The 22,901-nt window shown below is 37.1% G+C and overlaps 1 protein-coding gene across 1 annotated transcript in view; it reads right to left on the bottom strand.

Moving 5' to 3' along the window:
* Positions 1–22,003, bottom strand: part of SLC41A2 (solute carrier family 41 member 2) — a 102,807-nt gene extending 80,804 nt beyond the window's left edge. The window contains exons 1-2 of the mRNA XM_065887268.1: positions 21,449–22,003; positions 3,954–4,061 (exon numbers count right to left, since the gene is read on the bottom strand). Of these exons, the coding sequence (XP_065743340.1) occupies positions 3,954–4,061; positions 21,449–22,003 (663 nt within the window). The remainder of the gene's footprint in view (positions 1–3,953; positions 4,062–21,448) is intronic.
* Positions 22,004–22,901: the final 898 nt, after the last annotated feature.

Below are 22,901 nucleotides of genomic sequence, written 5' to 3'. Positions count from 1 at the left end.
TTTGTTTTGTTTTTGAAGACAAAAGCTAGAGGTATACTAGACACACATTCCAGTTGGATGCCAAGTGTTAAAATCAATATTCAGCTGACACCAAATGTCACCATTATATGATGAACTTCTAGGAGATTAGAACAAATGTGAAATTTAATCAAATTTTTAAAATCTTATTACCATCTTATTATTAAATTTTTGAGAAATAAGTTCTTAGCAATGAGGGCTGCTAGATTGATCCTGTGGTCACTATACTTCATATTTGTAATACTATATAGATGCCCACTTTCAAATGAAGTCATTAAACGATCAAGAATGTTTTTGGCTACTTTTGCCAGTCTAGATACTGCTGAGAATGACGGTGTTATCAAATTATTAGGCTTTCTTTCCTAAATATTATATTAGGAAATAAATATAATTGATAAAGGACTTATATCCTCTTTAATTCCCAGGTTTGACATTTTGGTTAATAGTGATGATGCAATTTCATTGAAATAATTGCATAAACTGAAACTTTGTATATTGCTTGATGATGATGCTTTCTAAATATTTTCAGATGAGTCAAAGGGTGTTGTCCTAACACATTTTTAAATTTTAATGTTTTTACACATACTTACTGCTTCACATGATCACTTGAGAAAAATTTGCATTTAAACCTCGGATCTAAAAGTGTAACAATGGAGCCATGTGACTGGCTTCCAAGACACCAAAAAGTAGTGGATTTCCATTTATATCTCAGCTTTTATTGCATTCACACTAATTTCAGTATCTTCTCAAGAGTAGAATGATAGGACAGATATCATGTAAGAGATACTTGTATACTTCAAGGTACAGCCATTTGGTTACTTAAGAAGCTTCCAATAAAAGAACTGCTTTCTCTGTAGGCAACCACTGGTTATTAGTAAGTCCTGTGACTGCTACCTTCAGAGTACAATATTACGGCTATTTTGTTCAAGCAACCCTTCTTAATATATAACTTTTCCATCCTGTTTTAATATCTTGCAGAAGTACATCACAAGGAAGCTTCTAAATCTCTTCTATGTCATATAATTTTCCTTAGGCCAAGAGAAGTTTTCACTCCTGGAATCTAGAATCGGTAGTTCTCTAATTCTGTAAGAGGGACTTCAGCTCTGAGACCCATGGCTTAGAAGGCCCCACTTTGGCCCTCCTTTAGCTATGCCCCGTTCCTTAGGATGAAGAGTGCATAGGGCCCAAGCAGTGTGCCCACTCGAAGCCTGTGTCTCATCCCCTTCTAGGCCACACTCCAGATACCTGGGATCATAAAGCTCCCTGACTAAATGGCCTAGAGCCCAATGGCCTCTTCCTGAAGCCAATCTTCCTGAAGGCAGACCATGCCACCACTGGTGCATGCCCAAGCCAAGGAGCGCTCAAGGGCTGGCTGTTTGTTGGGGGTATAGATGAACGTGAGGTGTGAGGTATGTGTGAGGTCTTTCAAAGTGCAGGACATAGGGCCAAGGGTGGAGAAGGAAGGGGGCAGGCGTCAGACCAGGGGCTGGCTCTCTCCATATCACTATGTTCCAAAATAGAACCCAAGAAGTCCAAGAATTCTAAATTTGATCTTGGACTTCCAGATCATCAAAGGATATACTGTATTTGCCAAGGCAGAAAGATAGAGATTTAAAAAAAAAATTATTTATTTTGGGCTGCATTGGGTCTCTGTTGCTGCATGCAGGCTTTCTCCCTAGCTGTGGCAAGCAGGGGCTACTCTTCGTTGCAGTGCACGGGCTTCTCACTGCGGTGGCTTCTTTTTGTTACGGAGCACGGGCTCTAAGTGCATGGGCTTCAGTAGTTGTGGCATGGGGGCTCAGTAGTTGGGGCTCGTGGGCTCTAGAGCTCAGGCTCAGTAGATGTGGCACATGGGCTTAGTTTCTCTGTAGCATGTGGGATCTTCCAGACCAGGGCTCGAACCCATGTCCCCTGCATTGGCAGGTGGATTCCTAACCACTGTGCCACCAGGAAAAGAAAGTCCCTAGAAGTTTTTTTTAATTTGTAAGCTTGTTGTTTAATGTTAAACTACATAGATATACGGTTACATGGGCCTCTGTTTACTACATAGACATACAGTTACACAGGCTCAACTGTGAAAGTGAATCTGTACAGAATGCTTATAAATATCTGACATTATTACACTGACATCATTACACTGATTAGATACAATGTAACCTGGAATGGTCTTTTCCAAGATTTTGATATGGCTGACTCACTTTTATTATTCAGGCTCCAGCTTACACACCACCTCTCTGAGAAGTTTTCCCTAACCACCTAATATAAAATAGCTCTCAGGATTCACCCTTCATCACTCAACTGTTCAAAGCCACAGTTCCTCCTCTGTAAAACAGGAATAGTGTTTATCTCATAGGGTTGTTAACAGACATCCTTGTTAAGCAGTTAGCACAGTGCTGGCACATTATGAGAACTCACTAACATCCAATACTTCATTATTGCCTCGGCAGAGTATGGCTATATGACCTTTTATATGTAAGGAAAGGGCTTTGAAATTTCCATAGGGCATATGTAGCATTTTCTCTTAATTGAGCAAGCCAATAATAATGTTAATAAAACATTATTTAATGCATTTCCTTTCCAAGCATCTGCTTCACTCAAGAAACCTTAGGGAACTCACAGCTGCCTGGGGAAAAATGGGGAGAGGGGAAGAGGAGTGAAAGAGGGCTCCCATCAACAACATGGTTGTTCAGCTTCCACATCTTGGTTACCTTTAGATACACAAGATTCCATGTTTTTTCCTAGTTCATAGATTCATTTGTTGTACCTTCTTTAAGGAAAGAAACAAACTTCATATACTAACAGCACTGCAATTAGTAATGATGGCTTAGTTAATTTTTGGCTAACGTTCCGTGGGCTGATGGCTCATTGAAGTGAACCTCACTAGCTACATGGTTTTAATGATAACTTGGTTCCACAATGGTGAACCCCCAAAGAATGTTATAGTGAAAAAACAATGTCCTTTTCGGCTACTAAAAAACCTCAGAACCCTGCTGGTGGCAGTATTATCAAAAGTGTTTAACCTTTATGGGTGACAATTCTGCAATATGTGGCTAAAGCCTTAAAAGTATACTTATTTTTCCTGTACAGTAATTACAATCCTAGAATTTGCCTAAAAGAAATAAGAAAAGAATGTAAAACTGTATGTATAAGAAGATTCATTACAACATTGTTTATAACAGCAAAACATTAAAAAGAACCTATATATTCAATAACGATGATGGATTAAACCGTGGTACAGCTATACAACAGAAAAACACACAGCCAATAAAAATAATGAGATAGGTCTACATTTATTGATATGGAAAGATGATCATGATGTATCTACAAATGGATATCACAGATTATAAAAGAGAATATATATGATTCCAATTCTTTTTTTTAGAATATACAGTATGTGTCTACATTATGATATACCTAAGCATAGGTAGAGATATCCAAGTATACAAGGATCTATATCAAAATACTAATAGTAATTATGTCTAGGTAAATAATTGGGGGTAGTTATAAATTTTCTTCTTGATACTTTTTTCCCTTTCCTGCAGTTTGTATAATAAACATGTGTTACTTTTACAATCACAAAAAGTTTAAATAACAATTTACCAACCATCGAACCATAAAGAATCTCAATATCTGACTTGCGCCATGTTTTAAGCACTGATGATAATTGCCAGAATGCCCTGGAATGAAAGGGGGCAAGAATGCTACTTCTTCTCAGGATGAAGGAAAGCCTATAATCCCCAGATGAGACAACCCAGGGAGCTTTCAGGGCATGATTAACAGGCATAACTACTTAGCATAGCCCTGAAGTTCAGAAATTTACCAGTAGACAGAGGAGAAAATTATTTTCCTGGTGCAAGTTCTCCTCAATAGAGAGAAACAGTATATGTTTATGTATAGATAAAACAGTATATGTTTACGTATAGGAAAAAACTTACTGCGGTGGATAATCTGGATGCCAATGTCATTTCCAAGTTCCCTTTGAGACCAAGAAGTGCAGGAACTAAAATGAAAACTTCTGTTACTTTTTTGAACACCTCCCAGTGCTGTAAGAAAACAAAAAAACAGAATTTTCTGACACCCTTTAATTTAAAAAACACTTTAGAATAAAGATTTCTAAAAATCTCAGCCTTTTTTCCAATGTTGCATCTACATTTTGAATAATTACACAGGTCGTTTAATCAGTGAACATTTAGCTTAAGCCATTCTCCAGAGTTCTAAAACCTTGAGTTACTTTAGAAATTCAGTTAGAGTTGGAAGTAATAGCTGATACACTCACTATATCTCATAGTACATCTAGCTTGCTACACAACTCTGTTACTCTTAAAGTCTACTGTATCTCTTTATGATGGCAAGAGTCAGTGTAACTAGTGGTTAAAAACACAGATTCAAGAACCAGATAACCTGTATTTGAATCTTGGTTCCAACACTAATTACAACCAACCCACAGGAAAATTACAGTACTATTATTAGCTCGTTTCACAAATGAAGAAATAAGCATTCAGAGAAGTTAAAATGATTTTCCCAAGATCAAAAAATGGGACCTAGAATTGACCCCAGGAGTTCTGAGTCATCCCATGTTCTGCTCCCCGTTTTAGGGTGTGAGGCAAGAGGCTGCAGAGCACAGGATCATAAAAGAGCACTAAATTGGAAATAAGAAAATTTCTTATTCTAGGCACAGATCTGTCATAACCTGGCTGTGTGATCCTGGATGAGTTATGTACCATTCTGATCTCAGTTTCTTCATCCATGAAATGAAAATACTACCTGCCCTGTCTAGCCTATGAGGAAATACCATAATAATGAAAACAATAGATATTAAAGTACTTTATAAACTGAAAAGACCATACAAATGACTGAATAACACAAAATGCTGTTTTACGAGTGTTATTAAGAGGTGATTGTCCCAAAGGAGACTTTAGGGACTAGGCATATTAATTTATGCCAAAAAAAATCAAGATACAGTCCTGTCACTAACACCAAGACAGGTGAGAAAAGACAAATCCATCGGATAAATGAAAGAAAATTTCAATTTGTCCCCAAAGTTTCCCTAGAGGCTGTTCCAAATAGGTGCAGAACTAGGGCCTAAAGAAGCTTTAGGAAATGTTTATCAGACCAGTCTTTGGTAAAAACCTGGTTTAACAGTTTTACAAGGGAATCCCTCCAGGGTTCAAGTCAATTAAGGATGGGCCCAAAAAGAACACTCGGGGTCCAGTAGCCTCTCAGATTCCTCAACATGTCAAAAAACTAACAAACAATTTTGTCCATGTTTTATGATAGGTAAGAATTCTGCTGTGCTACTGGAATATGCATCCTCCAGAGATGACGGTGATGATGACGATGATGAATAACAACAGATAATAATAATAATAAATATTAACAACAGTCAACATTCACTGATTGCTTGTTAGTGCCAGGCACTGTTCTAGGCTTAATCATTTAATCTTCACAACAAACTTACGAGACAGGTATTGTTTTTATCACATTAGACATAATTTGGGATTACCTAGGTCACAATATTAAGACACCTACCTACACAATTTTAGAAACACCAGAATATCCAAATTTCTCTATCAGTCACTGCCATCTCACTTTGGATCTGTTGGGATGCATTCCTTTGGGTTACTACCACCCTTTCCAAGTTCAATTCAAATCAAATGCTCCTGTGAGAATTACTATGAAAACACTTACATCTTAGCATTGATATAACAATAAGAACTATCACGTATTGATTTCCAACCTCATGCCCAATAAATTCTGCATTCTTCTCTCTACACCTGCAGAGGTGGGCTTTCAGCAGTTCTCAAACTTTCTCAGCTCACAGCACCTGTAGTATCTCAGAAATGTTTTCATGACAACCCTAGACCAAAAGAAATATCTAACAGTCCTACTAAGTAGCTAGGTCCAAACAATTTAATAAGTATTTATTTCCTAACAATTTGGTAGCCATTTGAAGAAATAACACAAATAAATTGAAAGAATAAATCATATTTTTAAGTCATGTTACCACAAGTACTTACTTACTAACAGGATGTGTGTATCTGTTGGGCACTGCACAGCGTCTCAAACCTTGGAATTTGGAAACTACTGCCTTCATTTCTTGTTCTGTATTGATTTTTGTGTGACACGTGCTTTTTTTCCCAGCACCGCTGAAAATGTAGCTTTGCAGAGGTATGTCAGATGGAGTGTGATCTAATGCTGATATGTTGAACCACCTCGAGTCAGTGGTCTGTACAGTGTCCAAGAGATGTCACTGTGTTTCCCTCAAAAATTTAACATATCCCACAGCAACCCTGGGGTGTCCAGACACACAGTTTGGGAAATACGAGAATAGTGAGAAACAGTACAGCATGTTAGTCAAAGAAAAGGGCTCTGGAATCAGATTATCTGAGTTGCGATTCTGATACTACTACTTTTACCGTATGACTTGAGCAAAACTATGCTTTACTTTCTTCATCTAAAATAGGGTCATAAGTGTACCTACCTCATACAGTTGTGCTCAGGACCATGCCTGTACATAGTAATAAATAACAATATTGAGGGTTTATTAGCTATAACACCAAGATATATTATCAGTTAATTTTCCTGTCAGGAAGAGGTAATGCCAAAAAAAAAGTCCAGAAAGGGGATGCTGAGGCAGCCAGTGCCCCAAATAAATTTCACCTACTTATAAATTTTGCCACAATACAGACATGTCCTCTGAGGCTATGTAGATTATTATGCACTGCTAAACGTCTCCACAAGAATCCTCCCTACAGAAAATCAACTTCTAATCTTAACTAATTTTAGATGTCTGTCAATACCCAGAATCTTACGTAAGCACCCATACCTCAAACATAACGTCAGATTGCTTACATGCTATACTCGAAACTGAAAAATCTATTAATGTCCAAAAGGACAAACAAAAATGAAACTTAAAAAAAAAAGAAAAATAAATAAAATTAAATTTAAAACAAAGAATAAACAAGTTGAGGAATACATCCATAGAGTCCTAACTTAAAAATAAACAGAAAAAGTTTAAAAATAACTAACTGGTAAAAGAAGCTTATGCAATTTTTAAAAAACTTATATACCCCAGAGCTGGAGAAGATTTGTTTCTCATTTTAACTTAGTTTTAAAAAACTAAACCCATTCACTTTTAGACATATGACCCAGTGACCAACCTCACTCATAATTTTAAAAATGCAAATTAAAAGGTGATCAATTTTCTTCTGTGAGATTGGTAAAGTTCAAAAAGTTGGATAATACTGTCGGTAAGAGTATAAGGAAATAAGCACTCCATTACACTATTGGTTTAACTTCTTTGGGGGAATTCAGCAATATCTATCAAATGTAAAATGCACATAATTTTCAACTCAAAACTCTACTTCAAGGAATTTATCCTACAAATAAAGTTGAACGTGAGTTCAAACACATACATATAATGAGTCAACTTCATCACTGTTCATAATCACAAAAGATCTGAGGTACTTTAAATCTCCTTCATTAGCTCACTTGGTAGAAAAACAATGATACATCTTTGCAATAGAACATAACAATAGAGCTCTCCAGAGAAGAATTTGGTAAATCTGTGTGTATCTATAAGGAAGCTCCAAGATAAATTAAGAGCAGGGTGAAGAGCAGCGTTATAGGATGTTTTTTGCTTGTGTTTTTTAGTGAATACACACACACACACACACACACACATATATATTAGCATATATATATACCAATGTACATGCATTTAATGTCAGTGGAAGGAGACAGAAAAAAATAATACCAGTAAATTCTAAAGAAGTGAATAGGGGAAGGGCACATAGAAAAGGAGACTTCTGGGAGCTTCAAGATGGTGGAAGAGTAAGACACGGCGATCACTTTCCTTTCCAAAAATACATCAGAAATACATCTACATGTGGAATAGCTCCTACAGAACACCTACTGAACGTGGGCAGAAGACCTCAGACCTCCCAAAAGACAAGAAAGTCCCCACATACCTGGATAGGGCAAAAGGAAAAACAGAGACAAAGAATAGGTACGGGACTTGCACCTCGGGGAGGGAGCTGTGAAGGAGGAAAGGTTTCCACACACTAGGAAGTCCCTTCGCGGGCGGAGACTGCGGGTGGTGGAGAGAGGAAGCTTTGGAGCTGCAGAGGAGAGCGCAGCAACAGGGGTGCGGAAGGCAGAGCGGAGAGATTCCTGCACAGAGGATCGGTGCCGACTGGCACTCACCAGCCCAAGAGACTTGTCTGCTCACCCACCGGGGCGGACGGGGCTGGGAGCTGAGGCTCGGGCTTCCGTCGGAGCTCAGGGAGAGGACTGGGGTTGGCGGCGTGAACACAGCCTGAAGGGGCTAGTGCACCACGGCTAGACAGGAGGGAGTCAGGGAAAAGGTCTGGACCTGCCGAAGAGGCAAGAGACTTTTTCTTCCCTCTTTGTTACCTGGTGCGCGAGAAGAGGGGATTAACAGCGGCGCTTCAAGGAGCTCCAGAGACGGGCACGAGCCTCGGGAATCAGCGTGGACACCAGAGACAGGCATGGGACGCTAAGGCTGCTGCTGCAGCCACCAAGAAACCTGTGTGCGAGCACAGGTCACTATCCACACCTCCCCTCCCGGGAGCCTGTGCAGCCCGCCACTGCCAGGGTCCCGCCATCCAGGGACGACTTCCCCGGGAGAACACACGGCGCGCCTCAGGCTGGTGCAACGTCATGCTGGCCTCTACCGCCGCAGGCTCACCGCGCATCCGTACCCCTCCCTCCCCCCGGCCCGAGTGAGCCAAAGGCCCCGAATCAGGTGCTCCTTTAACCCCGTCCTCTCTGAGCGAAGAACTGATGCCCTCAGGCAACCTACATGCAGAGGTGGGTCCAAATCCAAAGCTAAACCCCGGGAGCTGTGCGAACAAAGAGAAAGGGAAATTTCTCCCAGTAGGCTCAGAAGCAGCCGATTAAATCTGCACAATCAACCTGATGTACACTGCATCTGTGGAATACCTGAATAGACAACGAATCATCCCAAATTAAGGAGGTGGACTTTGGGAGCAAAGATAAATATATTTCTTCCCTTTTTCTCTTTTTGTGAGTGTGTATGTGTATGCTTCTGTGTGTGATTTTGTCTGTATAGCTTTGCTTTTACCATTTGTCCTAGGGTTCTGTCCGTTTTTTTTTTTTTTTAACTTCTTTCCTTAATAATTCTTTTTTATTTTAATAACTTTATTTCCTTTCTTTTTCTTTCTCTCTCTCTCTCCTTCTCTCTTTCTTTCTTTCTATTTTTTCTCCCTTTTATTCTGAGCCCTGTGGATGAAAGGCTCTTGGTGCTGCAGCCAGGAGTCAGGGCTGTGCCTCTGAGGTGGGAGAGCCAACTTCAGGACACTGGTCCACAAGAGACCTCCCAGCTCCACGTAATATCAAACGGTGAAAATCTCCCAGAGATCTCCATCTCAACACCAGCACCCAGCTTCACTCAACGACCAGCAAGCTACAGTGCTGAACATCCTATGCCAAACAACTCGCAAGACAGGAACACAACCCCACCCATTAGCAGAGAGGCTGCCTGAAATCATAATAAGTCCACAGACACCCCAAAACACACCACCAGACATGGACCTGCCCACCACAACGACAAGATCCAGCCTCATCCACCAGAACACAGGCACTAGTCCCCTCCACCAGGATGCCTACACAACCCACTGAACCAACCTTAGCCACTGGGGACAGACACCAAAAACAACGGGAACTACAAACTTGCAGCCTGAAAAAAGGAGACCCCAAACACAGTAAGTTAAGCAAAATGAGAAGACAGAAAAACACACAGCAGATGAAGGAGCAAGATAAAAACCCACCAGACCTAGCAAATGAAGAGGAAATAGGCAGTCTACCTGAAAAAGAAATCAGAATAATGATAGTAAAGACGATCCAAAATCTTGGAAATAGAACAGACACAATGCAAGAAACATTTAAAAAGGACCTAAAAGAACTAAAGATGAAACAAACAATGAGGAACAACACAATAAATGAAAAATACTCTAGATGGGATCAATAGCAGAATAACTGAGGCAGAAGAACGGATAAGTGACCTGGAAGATAAAATAGTGGAAATAACTACTGCAGAGCAGAATAAAGAGAAAAGAATGAAAAGAACTGAGGACAGTCTCAGAGACCTCTGGGACAACATTAAATGCACCAACATTCAAATTATTGGGGTTCCAGAAGAAGAAGAGAAAAAGAAAGGGACTGAGAAAATATTTGAAGAGATTATAGTTGAAAACTTCCCTAATATGGGAAAGGAAATAGTAAATCAAGTCCTGGAAGCACAGAGAATCCTATACAGGATAAATCCAAGGAGAAACACACGAAGACACATATTAATCAAACTGTCAAAAATCAAATACAAAGAAAACATATTAAAAGCAGCAAGGGAAAGACAACAAATAACAAACAAGGGAATCCCCATAAGGTTAACAGCTGATCTTTCAGCAGAAACTCTGCAAGCCAGAAGGGACTGGCAGGACATACTTAAAGTGATGAAGGAGAAAACCCTGCAACCAAGATTACTCTACACAGCAAGGATCTCATTCAGATTCGATGGAGAAATTAAAACCTTTACAGACAAGCAAAAGCTGAGAGAGTTCAGCACCACCAAACCAGCTTTACAACAACTGCTAAAGGAACTTCTCTACGCAAGAAACACAACAGAAGGAAAAGACCTACAATAACAAACCCAAAACAATTAAGAAAATGGGAATAGGAACATACATATCAATAATTACCTTAAATGTAAATGAACTAAATGCTCCCACCAAAAGACACAGATTGGCTGAATGGATACAAAAACAAGACCCATATATTTGCTGTCTAGAAGAGACCCACTTCAGACCTAGAGACACATACAGACTGAAAGTAAGGGGATGGAAAATGATATTTCATGCAAATGGAAAGCAAAAGAAAGCTGGAGTAGCAATTCTCGTATCAGACAAATAGACTTTAAAATAAAGACTATTAGAAGAGACAAAGAAGGACACTACATAATGATCAAGGGATCGATCCAAGAAGAAGATACAACAATTGTAAATATTTATGCACCCAACAAAGGAGCACCTCAATACATAAGGCAAATACTAACAGCCATAAAAGGGGAAATCGACAGTAACACATTCATAGTAGGGGACCTTAATACCCCACTTTCACCAATGGACAGATCATCCAAAATGAAAATAAATAAGGAAACACAAGCTTTAAATGATACATTAAACAAGATGGACTTAATTGATATTTATAGGACATTCCATCCAAAAACAACAGAATACACATTTTTCTCTAGTGCTCATGGAACATTCTCTAGGATAGATCATATCTTGGGTCACAAATCAAGCCTTGGTAAATTTAAGAAAATCGAAATCGTATCAAGTATCTTTTCCGACCACAATGCTATGAGACTAGATATCAATTACAGGAAAAGATCTGTAAAAAATACAAACACATGGAGGCTAAATAATACACTACTTAGTAACGAAGTGATCACTTAAGAAATCAAAGAGGAAATTTAAAAATACCTAGAAACAAATGACAATGGAGACAAGACGACCCAAAATCTATGGGATGCAGCAAAAGCAGTTCTAAGAGGGACGTTTATAGCAATACAATCCTACCTTAAGAAACATGAAACATCTCGAATAAACAACCTAACCTTGCATCTAAAGCAATTAGAGAAAGAACAAAAAACCCTAAAGATAGCAGAAGGAAAGAAATCATAAAAATCAGATCAGAAATAAATGAAAAAGAAATGAAGGAAATGATAGCAAAGATCAATAAAACTAAAAGCTGGTTCTTTGAGAAGATAAACAAAATTGATAAACTATTAGCCAGACTCATCAAGAAAAGAAGAGAGAAGACTCAAATCAACAGAATTAGAAATGAAGAAGGAGAAGTAACAACTGACACTGCAGAAATACAAAGGATCATAAGAGATTACTACAAGCAACTCTATGCCAATAAAATAGACAACCTGGAAGAAATGGACAAATTCTTAGAAATGCACAACTTGCCAAGACTGAATCAGGAAGAAATAGAAAATATGAACAGACCAATCACAAGTACTGAAATTGAGACTGAGATTAAAAATCTTCAAACCAACAAAAGCCCAGGACCAGATGGCTTAACAGGCGAATTCTATCAAACATTTAGAGAAGAGCTAACACCTATCCTTCTCAAGCTCTTCCAAAATATACCAGAGGGAGGAACACTCCCAAACTCATTCTACGAGGCCACCATCACCTTGATACCAAAACAAGACAAGGATGTCACAAAGAAAGAAAACTACAGGCCAATATCACTGATGAACATAGATACAAAAATCCTCAACAAAATACTAGCAAACAGAATCCAACAGCACATTAAAAGGATCATACACCATGATCAAGTGGGGTTTATTCCAGGAATGCAAGGATTCTTCAATATATGCAAATCAATCAATGTGATACACCATATTAAACTGAAAGAGAAAAACCATATGATCATCTCCATAGATGCAGAGAAAGCTTTCGACAAAATTCAACACCAATTTATGATAAAAACCCTGCAGAACGGAGGCATAGAGGGAACTTTCCTCAACATAATAAAGGCCATATATGACAAAACCACAGCCAACATCGTCCTCAATGGTGAAAAACTGAAAGCATTTCCACTAAGATAAGGAACAAGACAAGGTTGCCCACTCTCACCACTCTTATTCAACATAGTTTTGGAAGTTTTAGCCACAGCAATGAGAGAAGAAAAGGAAATAAAAGGAATCCAAATCAGAAAAGAAGAAGTAAAGCTGTCGCTGTTTGCAGATGACATGATACTATACATAGAGAATCCTAAAGATGCTACCAGAAAACTGCTAGAGCTAATCAATGAATTTGGTAAAGCAGCAGGATACAAAACTAATGCACAGAAATCTATGGCATTCCTATACACTAATGATGAAAAATCTGAAAGTGAAATCAAGAAAACACTCCCATTTACCACTACAACAAAAAGAATAAAATATCTAGAAATAAACCTACCTAAGGAGACAAAAGACCTGTACGCAGAAAATTATAAGACACTGATGAAAGAAATTAAAGACGATACAAATAGACGGAGACATATACCATGTTCTTGGATTGGAAGAATCAACATTGTGAAAATGACTATACTGCCCAAAGCAATCTACAGATTCAATGTAATCCCTATCAAACTACCACTGGCATTTTTTGCAGAACTAGAACAAAAAATTTCAAAATTTGTATGGAAACACAAAAGACCCCGAATAGCCAAAGCAATCTTGAGAAAGAAAAAAGGAGCTGGAGGAATCAGGCTCCCTGACTTCAGACTATACTACAAAGCTACAGTAATCAAGACAGTATGGTACTGACACAAACACAGAAATATAGATCAATGGAACAGCATAGAAAGCCCAGAGATAAACCCACACACATATGGTCACCTTATCTTTGATAAAGGAGGCAAGAATATACAGTGGAGAAAAGACAGCCTCTTCAATAAGTGGTGCTGGGAAAACTGGAGAGGTCGATGTAAAAGTATGAAATTAGAACACTCCCTGACACCATACATGAAAATAAACTCAAAATGGATTAAAGACCTAAATGTAAGGCCAGACACTATAAAACTCTTAAAGGAAAACATAGGCAGAACAGTCTATGACATAAATCACAGCAAGATCCTTTTGACCCACCTCCCAGAGAAATGGAAATAAAAACAAAAATAAACAAATGGGACCTAATGAAACTTAAAAGCTTTTGCACAGCAAAGAAAACTATAAATAAGACCAAAAGACAACCCTCAGAATGGGAGAAAATATTTGCAAATGAAGCAACTGACAAAGGATTAATCTCCAAAACGTACAAGCAGCTCATGCAGTTCAATATCAAAAAAACAAACAACCCAATCCAAAAATGGGCAGAAGACCTAAACAGACATTTCTCCAAAGAAGATACACAGATTGCCATCAAACACATGAAAGGATGCTCAACATCACTAACCATTAGAGAAATGCAAATCAAAACTACAATGAGGGGCTTCCCTGGTGGCGCAGTGGTTGAGAGTCCGCCTGCCGATGCAGGGGACATGGGTTCGTGCCCCGATCTGGGAAGATCCCACATGCCGCAGAGTGGCTAGGCCTGTGAGCCACGGCCGCTGAGCCAGTGTGTCCAGAGCCTATGCTCCGCAACAGGAGAGGCCACAACAGTGAGAGGCCCACGTACTGCAAACAAACAACAAAAAAACTACAATGAGATATCATCTCACACCAGCCAGAATGGCCATCATCAAAAAATGTAGAAACAATAAATGCTGGAGAGGGTGTGGAGAAAAGGGAACCCTCTTGCACTGTTGGTGGGAATGTAAATTGATACAGCCACTATGGAGAATAGTATGGAGGTTCCCTAAAAAACTAAAAATAGAACTACCATACGACACAGCAATCCCACTATTGGGCATATACCCAGAGAAAACCATAATTCAAAAAGAGTCATGTACCAAAATGTTCATTGCAGCTCTATTTACAGTAGCCCGGAGATGGAAACAACCTAAGTGTCCATCATCGGATGAATAGATAAAGAAGATGTGGCACATACATACCATGGAATATTACTCAGCCATAAAAAGAAACAAAATTGAGTTATTTGTAGTGGAGTGGATGGACCTAGAGTCTGTCATACAGAGTGAAGTAAGTCAGAAAGAGAAAAACAAATACCGTATGCTAACACATATATATCGACTCTAAGGCGGAAAAAAATGTCATGAAGAACCTACGGGCAAGACAGGAAGAAAGACGCAGACCTACTAGAGAATGGACTTGAGGATATGTGGAGGGGGAAGGGTAAGCTGTGACAAAGTGAAAAAATCTTGTGGAGGTTTTTAAAGTTCTGTTAAACATGTATATCAGTTTTGGGAGGACTGACATCTTTATTATGTTGAGTCTTCTAAGCCATGAATATGGCAAGTCTCTCCATTTATTTAGATCTTCCTTGATTACCTTCATCAGTGTTTTGTAGCTTTCAGTGTACAAATCCTGTATGTGTTTTCTAAGATTTACATCTAGGTGTTTGTTTTTTGAGTAAATGTTATTGTATTTTTAATCTCAATGCCCACATACTCATTGCTAGAAATAAAATTTATTTTTTGTATGTATTGTGTATCCTGGGCCTTACTGAACTCATTTATCAGTTCTTGGAGTTGTTTTCTGTTTTTGTTTTTGTTTTGGTAGATTCCTCGGGATTTTCTTAGTAGACAATCATGTCATCTGCAAATAGGAACAGTTTTATCTCATCCTTTCCAATCTGTATGTCTTTTATTTCCTTTTCTTGACTTACTGCACTATGTTGAATCAAGGTAATGAGTGGTGATGGAAATGTTCTGTATCTTGACTATATCAATATCAATATCCTGGTTGTGAGATTGTCCTAGAGTTTTGCGAGGTATTAGCATTGGGGGAAACTGGATAAAGGATACATGGGATCTCTCTATTATTTTTAATAACTGCAAGTGAATCTATAATTATTTCAAAAAGTTTAATGAAAAACATAATGTATGTATCTGGTAAAGCATATTTAAGCTGTATGAAACAATACATAATGGAGAAAGAAGTCTCCTTTTTTTTTTAACATCTTTATTGGAGTATAATTGCTTTACAATGGTGTGTTAGTTTCTGCTTTATAACAAAGTGAATCAGTTATACATATACATATGTTCCCATATCTCTTCCCTCTTGCATCTCCCTCTCTCCCACCCTCCCTATCCCACCCCTCTAGGTGGTCACAAAGCACTGAGCTGATCTCCGTGTGCTATGTGGCTGCTTCCCACTAGCTATCTATTTTATGTTTGGTAGTGTATATATGTGCATGCCACTCTCTCACTTTGTCTTGCTACAAATTGTCAGATTTATTGATCTTTTCAAAGAACCAGATGTTCGTTTCACTGTCTTTTTTCTACTGTTTTCCTGCCTTCAATTTCATTGATTTTTGCTTTTATATTTATTATTTCCTTTCTTCTGCTTGCTTTTGGTATATTTTCCTTGCTTTGTACCTGATCTTAGGGGAAAATCGCATTCGGTATTTCATCATTAAATTAAGTATAATGTTGAGGAAGTTCCACTCTATTCCTATTTATTTGAGTTTTTTTTTTTATCATGAATGGGTGTTGAATTTTGTCAAATGCTTTTTCTGTATCATTTGACGTGGTCATGTGATTTTCTTCTTTAGCCTATTAATATGGTGAATTATATTGATTTTCAAATAGTGAACAAGAATTGCATCCCTGGAATAAACCTCATTTTTCATGGTGTATAATTCATTTTATATGTTGCTAAATTCTATTTGCCAATGTTTGTTAAGGATTGTTTTGGTCTATATTCAGGAAAAGTATTGGTCTGTAGGTTTTTTAGGTCTTTGGTTTGGTATCTGGGTAATACCAGCTTCTTAAAATGAATTGGTAAGTGTTCCCTCCTCTTCTATTTTCCAGAAAAGCTTGTGTAGAATTAGTGTTGACTCTGCTTTAAACATTTGGTAGAATTTTCAGGTAAAACTATCTGTGTCTGAAGATTTCTTTTTTGGGAGTTTTTAAAATTATGAACTCAACTTCCTTAATAAGTATAGAGCTATTCAAGTTATCTACTTCATTTCGGGTGGTTGTGGTAATTGTGTTTTTTGAGGAAGTGGCCCACTTTAAGTTGTAAAATTTACGTGTGCAGAGTTGTTTGTAGTACTTCTTTACTATCCTTTTGATGTCTACAGGATCTGTAGTGATATCCCCTATTTCGTTCTGATCTTGGTAATTTATGTCTTCTTTTTTTTCATTGTCAGTCTTGCTACAAATTGTCAGATTTATCGATCTTTTCAAAGAACCAGATGTTCGTTTCACTGACTTTTTTCTACTGTTTTCCTGCCTTCAATTTCATTGACTTTTGCTTTTATATTTATTATTTCCTTTCTTCTGCTTGCTTTTGGTATATTTTGCTCATTTTTTCTAAGCTTTACTGAGGTATAATTGACAAATAGAATTGTAATATATTTTAAGGGTACAGTATGATGACTTGATATACATTATGAAAGGAATTCCACCAACAAGTTAATTAACATATCTATCACCTCACAGAGTTACTTTTTTTTGGTGAGAATACTTAAGATCTACTCTCTTAGCAAATATCGAGTATACAATACAGTATTATCAACTACAGTCACCATGCTGTACATTAGATTCTCGGAGCATACTTACCTTGTAACTGAAAGTTTGTACCCTTTCACCAACTTCTCCCCATTTCCCTCACCTCCTCAGGCCCTGGCAACCACCATTCTACCCTCTGTTTTTATGAGTTTGACTTTTTTTTTTTTTTAAGATTCCACATGTAAGTGATACAATGCAATATTTGTCTTTCTCTATCTGGCTTATTTCACTTAGCAGAATGCCCTCCAGGCTCCCCGCTGGGCCTTTGCTGATGTGGATGTGGGTGAGACCATGGTTTTTTCTGTAGTGCTTGGCTAGAGTAGAACAGTTATTGTCTAAAACTGTTTTGTCTTGCTAGGGTGTACCTTTCCTAGTCACAAAGAGCAGGCTTTTGTTGGTTTTGTTTTGTTTTGTCTGCCCTTGTTGGCATTTCTTGGTTGCCGGCTTCTTTAGCTCTGAGTCTGGGATATATGAAGCAAAATAAATAGAACGAACCCAACTGAAAATGTAAAAGACCTGTGTTCAGAAACTGTAAAACATCAATGAGGGGAATTAAAGATGTCCTAAATAAATGGAGGCTATTATTCCACATACCTGTGTTGGAAGACTAAACAGTGTAGAGTCAATTCTCCCCCTTAGTATATCTGAATCACAATCGCTACTACTTTTTTTGAAAACTGACAAGGTTTTATATTAAAACATACATAGGGATGCAAAGGGAAAAGAATAACCAAAGCACTCTTCAGGAAGAATAAAAAGGGAACATTCTCTAAGATATCAAGATTTATAAACTAGAGTAATGATGATGGTGTGGCATTCACTACAAGAGACATAAATACACCAAAGGAACAGAATTGAGAGCCCAGAAGTTGACTACACATAAATGGGAAAATATTTATATTTATAACAAATATTTTGGTTATATAACAGTGCAGAGATAATTGGAAATCCATGTGGAAAGGAAAAAATATAACCTCTACCTCACACTCTGTACAAAAACTAACTCTCGGTAGGGAATGATCTAAATGTAAAAGGCAAAACAAAGCTTCAAGGAGCTATTATAAGAGAATATCTTAATTCACAGGGTATGGAAAGATTTCTTAAACAGGAGACGAAAAGCACAGACCATAGAAAAGTAGGGAAAAGGGGACTGTATAAAAATTAAGAACTTCTGGTCATCCAAACACACAATTGAGAGAGTAAAAAAGCAAGCCACAGAGGGGAAAGAATTCGGTAATACATATAACTAAAAGGCTTACATCCAGAATATGCAAATAACTCCTATAAATCAATAAGACAAAGATAAACGATCAAATAGAAAATGGGCAAAGAAACTTCACCAATGATATCCAGATGGTCAGTAAACATCATTAGTCATCAGGAAAATCCCAATTAAAACCTCAACGAGATGCCACCCCACATATGCCAGAATTTCTGAAATTAAAAAGACTTTTGATACCTTGTATAAATAATAATATAGAGCACCGGACCTCTCATATACTGCTATATTAGTCTGTAAATTGGTACAACCACTTTGGAAAACCATTTGACAAATGCTACATTTAAATATCTGCATATTCTAAGACCTAGAGATTCCATTTCTACATATATACCCAAGAGAAATGCATGCACACGTACAGCAAGAGCCTGGAAACACCATTAGGCCCAATGTCCATCAACAGTAGAATAGATTAAAAAAATAGTAGAATGGATAAATTGTGATGTATTTATACACTGGATTACAACACAGCAATAAAAATAAATGAACAACAGTTTCCTAAAACTTACGTAATGTTGACCAAAAAAACGCAAACATAAAAGAATATATACTGGGGCTTCCCTGCTGGCGCAGTGGTTGAGAGTCCGCCTGCCGATGCAGGGGACGCGGGTTCATGCCCTGGTCCGGGAGGATCCCACGTGCTGCGGAGCGGTTGGGCCCGTGGGCCATGGCCGCTGAGCCTGCGCGTCCGGAGCCTGTGCTCCGCAATGGGAGAGGCCACAACAGTGAGAGACCCGCATAATGCAAAAAAGAATATATACTCTATACTTCCACTGGATAAATTCTGAAAAGAATTAAGTAAAACCAAGCAGTGGTGCTTAATAATACATGCTTATAAAGACAAAAAAGTTCTTATAAAAATCAGATTATTGATTATCTTTGGTGATGGAGGAAAAAAAGGAAGCTATTGGAAGGGAGCACTAATGAAGTATAGGTAAGAGTCTATTTCTTGACCCAGGTGATGGTTATATGGTTGTTTGTGTTAAGAAAATTCACTGAGCTGTATGTTTTTGTTTTCACTGAGCTGTTTGTTTTCACCCTGTATGTTTTCAATTTCACAATTTAAAAGTTTTTAAAACCTCATTCAAATGAAATCTTTCAAAACATTTACATTATGTCTTTATGATTTTTAACACTGAAGTTTAACACTATAAAGTCCTTAGGGCTAGCAGTATTAAAGTTCATAAAATCATAAAAGGAACTTTTCCCAATTACATACGTGCTCTTCTCTCACATAGCATCAAGAAATAAGTGAACACGCACCAGAGGAAGGCACATAATGAACTACGTAAATATTCTGTTTAACAATCTATACTCTAACACATTTTTCCTATAGATGTTATCATCCTATAGCTAAGTGATGAGTGTTTCTTCAGAATAACTGGTATATGAAGAAAAAAAAAGTCAACCCAAAACAGCATATTCATTTTAGCAGCTATGATACTGTGGTAATAATTTGAAACAATTATATTTCAAGTGGACAGATAGGTTTGGTCTCCCTAGAGTATTACAGTCTATTCAAAAATTCAATATACTTAACACAGTATATCTTTTCATATCTTTTCTCCATCTGATGGTGGAAAAATTATGTTTCTATTTATGTACATTTTCCATTTAGATAAAAATGTTATCTGTTTAAAAGTGTCTTAGAGTCACAGATAACCTGAGGTTTCTTTTAGGGAGCAAACAATGAAAGACAAAGGCCCATGAGGATAATGTTTCTAACCCTTTCCCAGAGCCAAGCTTTCTCTGACTGATGAATGAAAACTGATAGTAACAGAATGCCACCTTTTAACAATTTACTGCTTTAGAAAGGCAATTATATAATAGGTAATTTTGTAATTTTATATAATACTACATTAAGAACTCCTACAAGTCAATAAGTAATGTACCCATTTTTTAAATGGATAAAAGATACAAAAAAGTATTTAAGAAATAGTCACACAAAAGGTAAGAATGGCCAATAAACACATGAAAAGATGCTAAGACATTACTAATAATTAAAGAATGTTAATTAAAATATGCTAACATTTTCCTATCAATTGGCAAAAATGAAAAAGATCAAGAATATCCAATGTTGATAAGGGTACGGATAGATAAAAGTACTTATATACTGATGGCAGGACTACAAATTGGTACAAACTTTTTGAAAGTCAATTTGACAATACCTATAAAAATTTTAAACACATACAGCTGCCCTAATACCCAGCAATCCCATTTTTAAAATCTATCCTATGAAAAAATTAGCATGAGTGTGTAAAGATAAATTTATAAGGATATTTGTTATAGCACCAGCATGGGAGAATGAATAAGTAAATTTTGGTGTATATATACAATGGAAATATCAAGCACTCTTTTTAAAATGCTGAATATCTTTGTTATACTAATTTGGAAAGATGTCCACGATACATTAATAAGCAATGCAAATAAGCTGCAGAAAAATAGATATAGCATTTCATTTTTATTTTTGAAAAAAGACTGCACATATGCATGTATATAAGCATAGAAAAAAGTCTGCAAGTATATACAGCAAACTCTTAACAATGGTAACCTCTGGAGGGGAAGAGAGTTTTGGTTTGGAGATGAGGAATAGGAAAGACTTATCTTTTATTTAATCCTCTGCATTGTCCGAATTCATTTTAATGAGCATATATTAATTTTCATTTTTAAAATAAGGATGTATCTAAATATAACATTTATTGAGTTATTCATTTAGCTGATTTACCCAATTGGGGATTACTTTACTATTTAATATTTTATGAAAAGTTACTTTATGGTTAGAATGAGACAATTCTCTTAGAACTTCTAAAGGAAAACAAACAAAAAAACAGGAATAGCAGATTCTTCACCAAAGTCAGCATCAGTTCATTTAACTAAGGGATAAATTAAATCTAAATATAATGTTTGAGATTAGTAACCAACACAAAGCACTTTAAACAACAAAGACAGTGAAGTTAAACAAAGATGAAAACCCACCTGGACTATATCCAAAACCATGCCCGCTGAGACTGTTCCAAAGCCAGCTAACAAAAATGGCACGAGTATCTGCAGTGCCATGACACCACTGGACTCCTTTGGTAATTTCTGGTTTGCTTCCACAATGACATCTTCATCACCATCTCTAGATACATCTTCATCTTGTAACATGGCCGTAGTTTCTGAAGCCTCCCTTCCATCACAATAATTGTAGTTGGCGTAGTCATCATACTTTTGGCTACAGCTTGATGGCGTGTGCCCACTGTTGCCATGAAAAGATGGCTCTGAGAAACTGTGATATTCCATGTGTTGTTCAGATCTACTACTAAAAGTTTGTGCTGCAGTTGATAACCCATCTTGCCAAATGCTGTTTCCTTTTTTGTGCCTGTCTTCCTGGTTTTTCTGGTAAATTACCGGAACCATACTCAACAGTAAGTTTAAAAACTTATCAGATTGAATTGTATTTAAACTTAAAGTCCAGTCTACAAAACCTCCTCCACTACTTGGACCACCACTTGTTCTGTTAGTAATAGATCTTCCTTTACTATTAGTCATATTGTCATCGCAAAAGACCCTGTACGCCTTAGATCTCAAGCTTCATGAACCATAGCAGATGAATCAGAACCACATGAATGCTGGTTTAAATTAAGATGTTGACTTCACTGTGTAGAAAACAACGTTTCCACTAACAGAAGATGTTTAGAAGTTCCACAGAGGGATTGGATCTGGAAAAATAAAATAAAATAATTTTTAAAAGTCAGATTAACTATCTTGATACTTCATAATTAAAGGTATAAAATAACACATGTTATTAAACCAACCCTAATGTACTGACATTATACCCTTTGGGCTTAACTGCTTTGTACACAGAAATGTAGTATACAGCTTTTTTGTGTGCTCTATCTTGGTTAAAAATGCTTATCTTTGCATACTTTATGTAATTAATACCCATGTAAAGTCTTCAAATGTCTCTGAAATTCTACAATAGACAAAGTTATTAAATAAAGTAATGGCTTCCATTACTTATATTGAGGTCTCAGAATCAAACTGCTACAACCCTTTACATATGCAGGCACAACAAAGTATATGACATTATATTTTAAACATATTAAATAATAATCTGTGTTACTTTATTTACAACTTAATATACATTTTGTTATTAAAATATGAAGAAACGATGATAATGTTTGCCATGAAATTATTTGAGAAATATCCTAAATAGTGTACATGGCATTTACTTCACATGTAAAATTAGGCTGATGTCATATTTGTAGTTTCTGACATACAAAAAATTCATTATAGTTGATTTAGGAATATAATCCCTCTGTTACCTAAGAAATAACCAAAATGAAAAGGGATTACAAATATTCACTTAATCCTATTTTGCAAGCCAAACAAAAGAAAGCTTGCAATGCACTTATCACTTAATGCCCTTCTCAAAGTCAGCTCTGAC

This window comes from Phocoena phocoena, chromosome 11 (genome assembly GCF_963924675.1).
Source record: "Phocoena phocoena chromosome 11, mPhoPho1.1, whole genome shotgun sequence".
NCBI classification, from domain to species: domain Eukaryota; kingdom Metazoa; phylum Chordata; class Mammalia; order Artiodactyla; family Phocoenidae; genus Phocoena; species Phocoena phocoena.
The sequence above is the reverse complement of the archived record's forward strand: the minus strand, read 5'-3'. Positions and strand labels throughout refer to the sequence as shown.